The 13,717-nt window shown below is 40.4% G+C and overlaps 1 protein-coding gene across 1 annotated transcript; it reads right to left on the bottom strand.

Moving 5' to 3' along the window:
* Positions 1 to 2,850: 2,850 nt before the first annotated feature.
* LOC112228969 (purine-rich element binding protein Aa) lies at positions 2,851 to 12,363 on the bottom strand. Its single transcript, XM_024394790.2, has 2 exons — positions 12,206 to 12,363; positions 2,851 to 5,993 (listed from the first exon to the last, which is right to left on the bottom strand). The coding sequence occupies exon 2, from the start codon at positions 5,914 to 5,916 to the stop codon at positions 5,059 to 5,061; it is 858 nt and encodes a 285-aa protein (XP_024250558.1). The 5' UTR covers positions 5,917 to 5,993; positions 12,206 to 12,363; the 3' UTR covers positions 2,851 to 5,058.
* Positions 12,364 to 13,717: the final 1,354 nt, after the last annotated feature.

Here is a 13,717-nt window from a genome sequence, read left to right as displayed (position 1 = left end):
GAATATTTGCATGAAAATCTGTTGCCAATTGGATGGAAACATAGCTAGTGTTTGTCATATTTCTGCTGTTGGGAAGAGAATAGGATATGTTATTATAGGAATTATAGTTAATATGTTGGTAAAACAAGGTCATGTATGTTTGTGCACATGGAAGTCAGTGAATTATGTTTACTATAGTTTAATGAGGGAATACAAATGTAATGTGAATAAAATGAAAGGGCATTTAGTTGATGCAAATGACTAAATCATTATTCAAATGACAAATGTGACTAAGAATGAATGATATTTTAGTCAAAATGAATAAGACAAAATCTAAAAAACAGTGCCAAAATTAACACTATTCTATAGCTACCAAAATGGCTGCGCTGCATGTTGGCTTGAAAACAGCGCCCCCTGTCAGGCATCTAGGGTTAATACATATAATTTGTTACGACACATCACCTTGCGATTGCATTTCGATTGGACCATTTCATTCACCATTATTTCCGCTCATATGAAAGTTAAATTCCAATTGTTTCCAAAACCGTATCGCAAGCGAGGCATATTTGCGTTAAGACTGAGCGTTTGGGCAGCATTGGTTCATTTCCCTCACCCAGCAAAAAGGGGCGTGGAATTACTATTTTTGATGCAGTTGAATTTGAGTTATGATAAGGGCAAGGCTTTGCAATTCATCTACAATTTCCATTTGTCCTTATGATATTGTAGGAAATGTGGAGGTAGCCAGATTGGGAGTTGCATCCGGGCATGGCCATGTGGTTGTCAGGCTCTGGCCTCTTGTCTTTTCGAGGTCACTGCTGTACTGAGCATGTCTCCACAAGTCCATCGTGCTGTCCCGATGGGACACTTCAATGGCCTCCTTGCACTTCTGATACCAATTGGTTCAAAAGAGTGAGTCACCAGACACGAGATATGAAGATTGTGGATTGGTTAGATAGAGACACATGCTGGCCAAAAGCACAAGATGACTAGTGCCAGCACAACATACAACATGTATCACTCTGTAGTATACTGCAGTAGACTTGAATGAATTTGTCATCATACGAATCATATATATTGCCACTGTAGCAGTGCTGAGTTTGCCCTCCTAAAAGTAGGCCACATGGCCATTTTGGGTCTATGAATAATGAATTTGACTAAACATACTGGGCAGGCAATGTAAATGCATACCTGTACCAGTGGAGGCTGCTGAGGGCAGGACAACTCATAATAATGGCTGGAACGGAGTGAATGGCATCAAACACGTGGAAACTGTGTGTTGGTGTATTTGATACCATTCCATTCATTTCACTCCAGCCATTACCACAAGCCCATCCTCCCCAATTAAGGTGCCACCAACCTCCTGTGACCCGTACCTTTCTTTGCATTATATTTCAACGTTCACATTGCCTTTGCATCTTAAATAGCAGGTCTCCTTCTGTTCTAACTCCAGCCAGTAAGGAATGTGCTTGACCTTCAAGCTCGGATGTCCATGGGTAGCCTGCGTCAAATGCGAACCTACACAAGTAGTGAAGATCTTGAACAAACCGTCTTTAACACTGGGGATTGTAAAAGAGTAATCATAACCTTGTGATGCCCTTTCTTTAGAAGTGATGTTTTATAATACATAATCATTGCTAGTCCTGAAGCTTCTCATAACTCTAAAAATATGAAATCAGTAGCATATTTTAGTCTCTCCACTGGCAGTGCAGGTGGTGGTTGCTCTAGTAGTCCAGCAGTGACAAACATCTATAGATTTATGCACCCTTCGGACTTCAAATCGCACATTGATGTCAATGGGAGGTCCACACGCACATTTGAGTTGTATGCAGACCGTTAGGGCTTTGACATACAGCATTTGCAGTCAAATCAGGTGGTTACAGTGTGAAGCTGTGAGCTCATGACATGGGAAACATAAGACCCAATGAGCTGCTTACACAAGGTGGTAGAACGTTGAGCTGTGAGTGTTAGTGTCTAAGCCCTTGTTTGGCAAAACTAAAAAAGACAGAATCCTTCTAGGATCAAACACAAAGTGCATATCAAAAAAGCACTGCCGACCATATAACCAATTTGGACATAGTAAGTCAATAAATCACAAACATGAAATAGACGACATGATACAGTATTATCTGATGGAAGAGCTGTAGTGTTTCTGGAGGTTACCAATATCCATAACCCAAATAGACAGGGAGTAGAAAAACCCTGCCCAGTTTGGCAGTCCTACATTGCTATCTTACAGGAGAGAACCTCCTGAGGAAAAAGCAGATACATTTGTCCGATGTGGGTGGATTAAAAATGTATTAAAAACTGTATTCAAATTGGTAAAAATGTACATAAAATGATATTCCATGCATCACCACCGAATGAGTTAAACCCATAATCCTCTTTGAAAAAGGGAAGCAACGTAAGAGAGAAGAAAAATATAATTTCTACCAAATTATTGGTCAGACATTCCATCCAGTTAGGAAAGCAATGTGCTACAAACAACCGCTGAAGACAGTACATAACCACACACCTTCATAAGTATCGTACTGGTACCAAAGCACCATTTTAAAGCAAATCAGGAAACATGGCTGCATGCTACTTCTCCTTTTCACCCAAACTCAACATATATTCTCAGCCCCTACAATCAGCTCAGCCCATCACTTCACTCTTCCCAAGCCAGAGGGAGAGATGATAGAGGCCCATGAGACAGACAACACTATTCCTCATCCTTAGCATGTTAGTTAGTGTGAATGTTATGGCGTTGGTTGTGCCCCTCATCGGGCAGAGTTAAGCTTTGCTTTGTTGAGATTGATTTCTCCTCCCAGACCTTTAAGTGCAGATAAAGGCATGTAAAACCTTGAAGAGAAATAAACATGGAATTCAGCCACATGCTTTCAAATATTAATCATATATTTAATTGATATACATATATTGCCACCATTGGCACATAGGATATTGCACACAGTAATGAAATGTTGCACTGAAAATAAAAAATAAAATATCCTCTGTGAGCAGAAAAAACATTCAAAATTACAAATAATGTGGAATAACATTGAAAAGTTCAAACTAAAAACTAAAACAAAATAAGACATGCTTACTACTCCCCTGTAATTGAGGTCTTTAGCAACTTACAAATTACACATTACTGCCCAAGTCGTAGAACTACACACAGAAAATATCACAAAGGGGGGCTCCAACAAGCGTTCTGAAACCAGTCCACAGTGATGTTTCCAATCAGCCACTGCTCTCCGCGACCACCTCACCGGCCTTGGGCCTGTGAAGAGCAGGTTCCTCCGCATCGTCTTCTAGGTGACCACCCCCTTCCATGCTTACATGTAGGCCGATACCTGGGCGGCTTGGGGACGGGAGAGGTTGGGGGAGGAAGGTCGCAGAAAACGCTTAGTGATCTGCCCCTTTACTTTAGGGTTCTTAGCGAACCCTTTAGCACCACGAGTTATGCTGTGGCATGGGTGGGGGGATACATGGGGGACAAAAGAAACCAAGTCATGATCCAAAGCACCAGGCCAGCATGTAAGCATGCGGAGTGTGTAAGGCACCGGGTTGTTTATATGTTGAAGAGGACGCACCCATTTGGGTATCAGTAATACCAGTAGCTCCAACCAGGGGGGCTCAAGGACAGTTAGGCCTGCTGCTTTTCACTCCATTCAATCTGCCAAGTGATCTTTTCACAGAATACTAAGGTCAATTTGTCATGGTCTGATTATTGTCCGTTTCTTTGGAAACAACTGACACGGCTTATAAAAGTCGATGAGATATCCAGAGTCATACCAGCATTCAAGCTAAAGAGTTGAGCATTGGCAGGGATGAAAACCAGCTTGGAGAGAGGTCCTTGAGCCACTATGTTGGAAAACCAACATTCGGCGTTGTACAGGTAAACATGCAGCAATAACACTCATTGGCACCTTGGCATCCTATTGGTTGACTGATATTTTCTGTTCCTTTTGTGAGTCAAATTCCCCAAACAGAAAACCTCTGTTCCATAAGTGCTGACATTGACATACATTTCAGAATCACAAAACCATGCTTTACTTTTTCGTCTTAGCACTCAATAGACCATGAAGCCAATTCGGCGGTGCTAGCAGGGTTGAGTGCTCTATATTACAAATGTGCTGTTCTCGAGCACTTGTCATGTCATTTGCTGCATGTTGTCACTGCACTTAATCTAAGACAAGTACCTTTTTTTTTTTTAAATATATATTTTTTTAAACACACCGCATGACAACGAGACACAAAGGTAGTCTATAGTGTACCAATCCGCATGACGACAATTTCAATTTCAAATAGAAGTTACAACAGTAATAATCCTTTTGAAGGTATTCATGTCGAGTTCCATTGACCAGTTCAATGTGTTCCGAGTTTGATGCAATGCATTGCACAAAAGAGTGACCACTTTTCCCTTGCATGACATTGCCTCTGTACCTTTTCCCTTGCATGACATTGCCTCTGTACCTTTTTCAGACTGCATGACATCGAAACAAAATTCCTATGCAGGCCTAGCCCTCATACATGTATGATTTGTGTAAACACATCTCTACTCACAGGTAAAGGTAAATAGGGTGGCAAGTACACAATGACAACCCTTTAAAAAGGTTAAAAAAAGGGTTTTACATTTTGGTTAAAAAATAAAAACAACTAAAATATCTGATTTGTGCTGAAGTCATTAGCTCACATGAAAAGGACTTTCTATAACTCGGCAATAATTCCATTTGAAAATTGCAAACACTTTTTATAATAGCTTTAACGTGTACAAAAGTTATTGGTTAATAAGGGAAATAAACACTCAGTTCTTTATCATCTGTCATCAAGTAGGAAACACGGTTCATATATAATGTTATTACTTTGTTTAGCAGCCGCTTACTGTATTAATGGTGGGTAAAGTGGGTAACATCCAGCGATGGGTGACAACATGTCATAACTGTCAGTTTGTGTAGGTTTCTTTTTTGTGGGTGGTGCTCCCTTGGAGTTAAACAATTACAGTTAAATCTTTAGATCTCTTTCTTTTTACAGTAAAGTTTATTATAATTTCTCTTTTTGTTATTTTGATGACTTTTTTTGTGTGCATGTTTTTGCGCTATATCAATCCTCGTCCGCATCATCAGCATGCGTCTCCTCTTGCTGTTGCATCTCACATGCCCTTTTCTCCCGCTGTTTCTCTTGGATCTTCTTCATCTCCTCCGCGTATTTACAGAACGTATTCCCAAACTTGGACCACACTTTGTAGGGCACCGTGATAGAGTTGCGGTATGTTGGCTTCACCTCACTTACCCTCATGAACACTCCGTACTTATTGGAGCCCACGTCGAAGAAAAAGCGTTTGTTGTCCACTGTCAAGGAGGTCCCTTCGGGCAACTCCGCAGGTTCGTCATCTACTCCGTAGTCGTCAATGAGTTTAGCCAAAGCGTCACGAAACTCAATAAGTCCCTGGGCAGGAAGAGCAATCGTCTGGCCTTGCGTGGATCCCAAACCGGGCCCCCGGTTCACGGTCTGTCGAATCCTCAGAAACCGGCCTCTCTGGTTCTCTTTCAGATCCATGTAGTACTTCCGATTCTCCCGAACCAAGAATTCGCTTTTAAGTGCTCGCCTCGGCTCATCCTGTGCGATGTCCGGATTGCTAGGACCTAATTGGGCATAATGTTCGATGAAGTCCCCTAAGTAGTCACGGAACTCTACTGCCACTGACATGGAGAGAGTGAGGCGGCTCTTGTTTCCCCCGGCCCCGACTTCGGCTATCTTCAAGAAGCGGCCTTTTGCGTTCTGCTTCACGTCCAGGTAGAAACGTTTGTTTTGAATGTCAACCCGTTTCGACGCCAGCTCTTGCGTCTCGTGCTGCAGCCCGGAAGCCGAGCCCGCCCCTCCTGTCACTGGGTGCATGGAACCGACGCCCGGGCCCGTGGCTGCTCCTCCCTGCTCACTTCCACTGTCTCTGTCCGCCATGATGCTGCCTGCCTGCCTTCTCCCTCTGTCTACTGCAACCCCACAGTCAGCCAGCCACGCCACCACTCTCGCGAGATCTACACAGAGGGAAATACAAGAATAATATCTACCTAGACGGCCTCAAAGTGGAAATTCTATATTATCCTTTAGGCCTAAATACAATCGTGGCGCATTAATACAGGAATAGCCTATTTTCAACACCGTTTAAATGCTCAGGCTATTCTGTGTAATGCAAGCTTACCACTTCAAAACTGAAATCGAAGTTATTATTTTTACTATAAAATTGGATGAAGTGCAATCCAGAAGTGCAGTAAAACTTCGTACTTTACTTGAATCGTCTGGGTAAAACATTACCGCGTAAAACCGTATGCGTAAAAATGGCTTACCTTTGCCAATGGAAAAACATTTAGCTCTATTATTCCCCAATAAGGGGTTATTACTAGGTCACGGCACTGTTTGGTATTGTCTGTTATGTTTGTGAATGTGTTGTGTGTATGCCTGGCTATGTTTTTATGATGAAATGGGAAAATATGGTGTCAAAGCAGTGGGAAAAAGGAGTGAAATAAAAACTAAGAACTCTGTTTCCCACAAGCCATACATAGAATGCTGACAGCTTATGGTGGCTTCAATCCAGAGGCTCACATTCGAGGCAACATTTTACATTAGGCTACATGCGTTAGGGTTGCCCGTGCAGCGTGCAAATACCCTGCACCATCTATTATACTTAGCTATTGGGTTTCACACCAATTATATTTCACGTCTTGTTAGTCTATCCAATGTAGGCCTACTGATTGACCTTCACTGTTACCATCCGAAAGCCTCGATTCGGAAACCTTTGCCGCTTCTCTATTTCAAGTATTGTGAGAGAAACCCCTATTTGGCAACAAAATACAAAAACATTGTCTGCACAGGCACAGGTCGCTAATGGCCTAAAAGAAAGACCACAAATCCTACCGCTGCTAGGTTTAATAAAACGGTCTGTTGATTTAAGTGTCTCAGTTTGGCTTATTTATTTTCCTTTGTATGTACAGTTGTCCTTACCAACCTTTCCTGTTTCGACCTTGGGATGATATGATTCAATTTAAGCCTAGACAGACACGCAGTCATGGTGATAGGGTGAGTCTTTCTTTCATACTCCTGTCTATGTAGTCTACTTAGAGAACCGTTACCATTCGTTTTCGTTAGGCCTACCAAATAGAGAGCAGGTCTACCAAATATAGTATCTGTTAGGCCTACTAGAATATGAGCTACATGTCATGATTGTGCACTTTTGCAATACATACTCGATTCTCAGATCCTTAGACCTAGGTCTACATTGATCTGATGTTTTTTTGTTTTTTTTTTGGGGGGGGTAAATTAAAGCCAATTCTCTTGATTGAATACGAAAATAGTAGGTCTGATCTCACGAGCTCCAAACTGCACAAATTACTTCGTTCATTTTGTTTATATTTTAAATCAACTTAACATGCCAAATTTACATATTTAAATATGATAATTGACATTACAACATTAAAAAAACATTTTTTTAATGGAAGTACTTAAACAGGTAGACAAAAACTAGATATGTAGGCCTATAGCCTATTAATTAGCTTATTATTATCCTCGTCGTAAAATTAAATCCATCCGTCCAAATGAACAGCCTTCAGAATTGTGTTTTTCGGATGTTATCCAAATAACGCATCTATTTACAGGCTAATTGTCTTCTAACTTTTGCGAATTAAAAAATGTGCAATTATATCTAGTCCATCGTTAGCCTATGTTAAATAGCATGTTTTTTTAACAAAAGTAACAATATGTCGTGTGTAATCGAATAAAAATGTTTAATCCTACATAATTATGTTTGCTGAATAATGTTATTTTCTATTGTATTTCAACTTTAAATGTACGTTCCTTTTTAATGGATGCATCATTGGTGAAAAATAGCTATTGCCATTGTCAGCGTGTAAGGGAAGTGTTAAACTGTGTATTTGTCGTCCCCCCCCCCCAAAAAATGCTAAAGTAATAGCGATTATCGTTGCAATAAAATAAACGTGCATAGAAGAACACGCATACAAATAAGTGTAACTATTATGGGACAAAAACAATTGGAAGGAATTAAATTGATCTAATATGTGGAATATAAGATGCTAATTTGATTGTTAAATTCCTTCTTATTCAGATGTAATTAAATACGTTAATATATGACCACGCGCATCTTCGTTTGATATGCAGGATGTTGATGTTCACCCGAGGAAGGAGGAAATTGCAAATATGGTGTCTCATGCGCTGGCTTTATTCCCTCTTTCAGGCCTATGGAACTACCGAAAATCTATCAAGAAATAAACAGATTCAATACTTTCATTTTCTAGTCTAACCCACATGCAGGCCATCGAATGATATACATTGATCGTTCTGGAAATGATATACATTGATCGTTCTGGAAATGATCATTTTGGCAATACATACCTGAATGCCAGTGGGAACTAGAGGCCTGTAGCCTACTCTGACACAATTCATTTGAAAACTGAAACCTGGGTGTCTGAGCACTGTAGGCCTATTGTCAACGAGACAAATATTTTCATTTTAAAAGTGACGTTGACACGAGCGGTAGATGCACCTTAATGTAGCCTATTTGTAATTAGTTAACAAAGATGATTGCAGTTGCTTCGCTGGTCTTGTGTGTCATCACAGTGAAAAGAGTATTATTCCTGAATAGACTTTGCTTTAAAGTGTTTTTCATTTGGCTTCATTCAGCCCAAATACATTGGTTTTTTTTTTTCACATTGCTGGACAGATTTTGTGTAACTATTCATTTATTTGTGAAAGTGGAAAATAGCCCTATTAAATGAAAATTGTCACCGTTGCTCAAGAAAGGTAAGAGTATATTACGGGACATTTGTTGGAAAAAAATGATAGGCCTATCTGAGACACCAAGTTTGAAAACGTTATCATAGCCTACGAATTGTTTACAAATGTGTCAACAAGACTCAAAGGTTTAGTGAAAGGTGATATTGTATACGTTCAATGTTTTAAGAAGTGGACCGAAGGGAAACTTATATCGAAAAGGAAACGGTCATGATGTTGCTGAAAAACACTGTTGTATTGCTTCAGTCTCATTTGCAACTTAATAGGACCTAGAAAACGTTCGTAGAGAACTGCTCCTATCTATAGGCAAGTTATATAACAACAATAGAATTCCATGGATATATGATCGTGTCTAGCTTCTCTCTCCCTCGTCCATCAATGCAGAGGCCTGATGAGAATTTGGTCACAGCATTTTTTATGTGATTCTATCCTTCGACTAAGTTATCCCACTGCCTCGTTTGGGATTCACACATCAGACTATATTGTGCTAAGGTAAGATGAAAATGTGTAGCTGATTTTTGTACTGAGCCAACAAGAGTTTAAGAACATTCAGGTTTTATTTATTTTCCCCTAAGTTTGTATTTTGTGCATCCTCCTTTGGCATGGCAGCTTTTTCCTCTCTCACACACACACACACACTTCTTGAAATATTAGGTTGGTGTTCTACTTCCACTTGTCATAAGAATGTTCTCATGGGCAAAATTATTTTTCTTAACTTGTCTTCTTCATGAGTCCAAAGATGTTGAACTGTATTGGACAAGAACATTGGTTCAATGGTCCCTTGATATGTTATTATTTGGATTCATGCTTTTGACCATCCCCACAACAGGATGACTTATCTTCATGGGCACATGGGTGAAAGAAGCAGAAAATCACAGAAAACAGATCCACCTCTGAAAATAAAGGAATGTTCTGCCTTTTCTCACTCAGTAGCAAATATTATACTAATGAAGTCTGAAGGCGATATACATGCATGTTTCATGAAGTAAGACATCTCTAAAATGCAGTTTGAAAAGTTTATCCCACCTTCCCTGGAGTCACATTTGCATTTTCATATGCTGGCATATGTACGTTTTATTGTGTGTGTTCGTTTTGGATCATTTGTCGATATTAGAGAAGGTAATGATCAGTTCATACACATTCTTTGATCTTTTGGCTCATTTGGCCCAGGATGCTTATTCCAAAACACACACGATCAAAAGCAAAGTTTGAATACTCTAGAACAAGCGGTACTCAACTCTGACCCTACGAGGTCCGGAGCCTGCTGGTTTTCTGTTCTACCTGATAGTGAATTGCACCCAGATGGTGAACCAGGTCTTAACCAGTCCCTGATTAGGAGGTGAACAATGGGGGAAAAGCAGTTGAACTGGCTTCAAGGTCCAGAGTTGAGTTTGAGGGCTCTAGAACATGTCCAGCGATCTCATAAAACACTTCAAAAAGGTGTCATGTCAGTAAAAGGATTGCCAAAGGATGATGCAGAAAACACTGACTAGGCTACAGGGCTGTGAATCCATGTGACAACATTGTCATTTCTGGAGGTAAAATAGCCTGTTTGTTGTAGAGGTAACCTAAGCTACACTCTTAAAAGAAAGGGTTCCAAAACGGTTATTCGGCTGTCCCCATATGAGAACCCTTTTTGGTTCCATGTAGAACCATTTTGGGTTCCATGTAGAGCCCTCTGTGGAAAGGGTCCTACCTGGAACCAAAAGGGTTCTACTTGGAACCAAAAATGGTTCTTCAAAGGGTTTGAATTGAAGCACTTATTTGTCACCATTCCTTTTGATTCAAACACAACTTTCCATGTTTGCCCATCGAAGAAGTGGTTTGAATGTGACTTTGTAGACCTTACGGTCTTGACATTCAGGAGATAAAGGTGCTCAAAGTTGACCCATTTTGCATATCTCATGCACCATACCATGAGACATCCATATCTTCATCACTGGAAAAGATAAACAGTTGAGTTTTGATATCATTTAAAATCTTACAAACAGTGCTGTCAAAATATGTAATAATTTGTAGATTTATTTTTTATTCATACATTTTTAACATTTTTAAAGTAAATTATCTAAAAACGTGTAAACGCAGAAATTTTTCATATTCACATACGTTTTAGCTTAGATCCTACCTTACATCCTCTGAGGATTTTGTGTTCCCGCCATCTGTTGGGACTCAACAAGCTCTTGAATACATTTCAAATCATAGAAATAGGTCCATTCTATGAATTCTCTCTCTTCAGACCACTGCAATTTAGCTTGTAGGTTACACTATTAAGATGTGAATTGTGTTGAAATGTTTACTTCTAATTTACTACCATAAATATTGGCCGCTGGTCCACCCACGTTGAATGTCAACATAGAATAGACATGACCATTTATTATCTATATTTATATTATTTGAATAGGTTTCCCATGGAGGACTGACGGTATCATTTAAAACAGATATTCCCATTCAGGTCAACATTCTCTGATGTGTGGACCGTCAACCATCTTCGTGGTACCATTTGAAAGTTGACAGTTCAATGTTATTCCAATTTTAATTCATTTATCAGCCAAAACATGACACCCACCCTTAAACGGTGGCGGGCACAACACAAAACCTCAGAATTGTGTAAAATAGGCTCTAAGCTACAACATAAGCGAATATTTACGAGTTCTTAGATGGGTCAAATTGACATGAAAGGTAAAATAAAATGCCACATTTTCTATTAAACTTTTTTCCTCGAAATAATAAAGTTTGACAACCCTGTTTGTAAGCTTTTAAATTATATACATCTCAACTATTTATATTTTCCAGTGATGAAGACATGGATGCCTCTTCCCACTGGTCACACTCAAGGTGGGGATCAACGTTGTTTCCACGTCATTTCAATGAAATTACGTTGAATTGACGTCTGTGCCCATTGGGATGGGATGGTATGGTGGGGTCAACTTTGAGCACCTTTATCTCTTGAATGTTTTGGCATTCAGGTAACTTTCTGAGCCCTTCTACAGTGTATGGAAAGGGTTTGTTCAAATCAAAAGGGGTGCTGTCAAAAAGTGATTGAATTCAAAACAAAGGGTTCTCCTTTGGGTACAGCCGAAGAACCATTTTAGGTGCTAGATATCACCTTATTTTCTAAGAATGTATGACTCAAACCCGAGGTGCGCTATGTAAGTTGTCAGTCTCCATAGGCTTCTGCAGACATGTCTTATACGCTGCTGTCGATTCACTGCAGTGCCGGTTGTCAACATGGCTTGATTGGCAACACTTTCGATATTATCGGAAACCTCGTCCATCATGTTAAGGCTGCCGAATGTCCACTGCTGAGGGAAATCGCTTGCAAACCGAGGGCACCGATTAAGTGAGAGGATTGCAGCAATGAACCCAATGACATGTAAATAAACCCGTCGTCCTCTTCCCATCGTCACAGACCTATTAACGTGCAACAAGGACAGGCATATCTTACCCCGCTTAGTCTGCAGGCAGAGCGCCTGAACAGCTTCGGCGTAGTCTCGTAGCAGACAGACACGAACAATTAAAAGGTGAATAACTCCTTGTAGTCCTACTGTCAACACTATACAGTGGTGCTGCCTCACTGATTCGCCGCTTCACAAGATGGAAAGAAACAGCGAGTCGTGGCATGGAGAGGGACGCACGTAGCCTACAAGTTTAACGCCGCACGCTTGTCCTATGATGTCAGCACGCTCAGTTACTGGGTGAACTGCAAGAGGCGTGCGCCTCGCACTGTTTATCTTTAGAAATTGCAGTTTAAGATTTCTCAAACCCGCTAATACTTTCTCGACACATGTCTGAAGAGAACCACAAGCTGGTGTTGCTTCTTATACCAAATCGATCCCTCCACTTCAAAAGGCATTTAGTCCTTAGGTCAGTTTAATCGGAAACAATATACATCGTAATTAATTGAACACACCTTTTTAATTAATTGAACACATTTGTATGAATTGAAAACCTTGTAGGCCTAGATGTGTAATTTGCTCTTCTGGGGTAAAATAAAGGATGGTATCGTTTCCCTGCGCATATCCCAATCACGTAGCCCTAACAATGTAAGTTGGGGGTGAGGTTGTAGGTTCTCTTTAGTTGATCGTAAGATAAAACCTACCTGTTTATCCTGAAAGTCAGAGACGTACTCCTTATATTATTGTGTGTGGGGGGCAAGTATCACATTTTCCTAGATGTGTCATATGACAAATTTAATAAGCCTACACGGGCGGTTTAATGTAAGTCTATTCTGGGTGGTGGTTACATTTAAATGGCAAGGGAAATGTATTTTAATTGGTATATTAAATATATAAGACAACAACTGAAGAGACCACTTCTAAGAGCCTCGTGAAAGTGCAGGTAAATTGCATCTCCAGTTGGACGGGGTGCGGTTTCAGCACCATGGACAGCGCCACCCTGCTCTCCTATCTCGTGCATTCCATGTGATATTCATGGGCCATTTCTGATGCTCATCTAGCCCTTTCGTTCGTTGGCCTATTTGTTGTAGAACCTGTGTCAAACTTTGTCAATGGTGTGTATGAGAGTTTCTGAAGGATGAATGGGGCGATATGAAAGACATACTTGCCCACTGGGCACAGACATCATTTCAACGTCTATTCCACGTTGGTTCAACGTACATTTCATTGAAATTACATGGAAACAACGTTGATTCAACCAGTGTGTGCCCAGTGGGGAGGCTGGGGAGAAGTTTTCCTTCGATGTTTCATGTTTTAAGTTTTCCTTCAACCTCCTGCATGTTTTAGGCTGTGTTGCTAATATCCGTCTGTCTGTTTTTTTTTCTCTGTCTTTATTGAGTATGATGCTAAAACAATGGTCACATTCGAGGCGAGCATTTCAGAATATGACCTCACGTTCCTCACCTGCTCAACAGATGTCGCCCTTCGTGAAAGCATTCAGCTTCATGTCCAGTGGTTTTCTCCGCATTCAAATGAAGCCCAACATAATATTGACCTTTAAT

This window comes from Oncorhynchus tshawytscha, linkage group LG30 (assembly GCF_018296145.1).
Source record: "Oncorhynchus tshawytscha isolate Ot180627B linkage group LG30, Otsh_v2.0, whole genome shotgun sequence".
Lineage (NCBI taxonomy): Eukaryota > Metazoa > Chordata > Actinopteri > Salmoniformes > Salmonidae > Oncorhynchus > Oncorhynchus tshawytscha.
The sequence above is the reverse complement of the archived record's forward strand: the minus strand, read 5'-3'. Positions and strand labels throughout refer to the sequence as shown.

Bases quoted from the DNA above. Each gene is read 5' to 3' on its own strand.
- LOC112228969 (XM_024394790.2), bottom strand. From the start codon at position 5,916: ATGGCGGACAGAGACAGTGGAAGTGAGCAGGGAGGAGCAGCCACGGGC.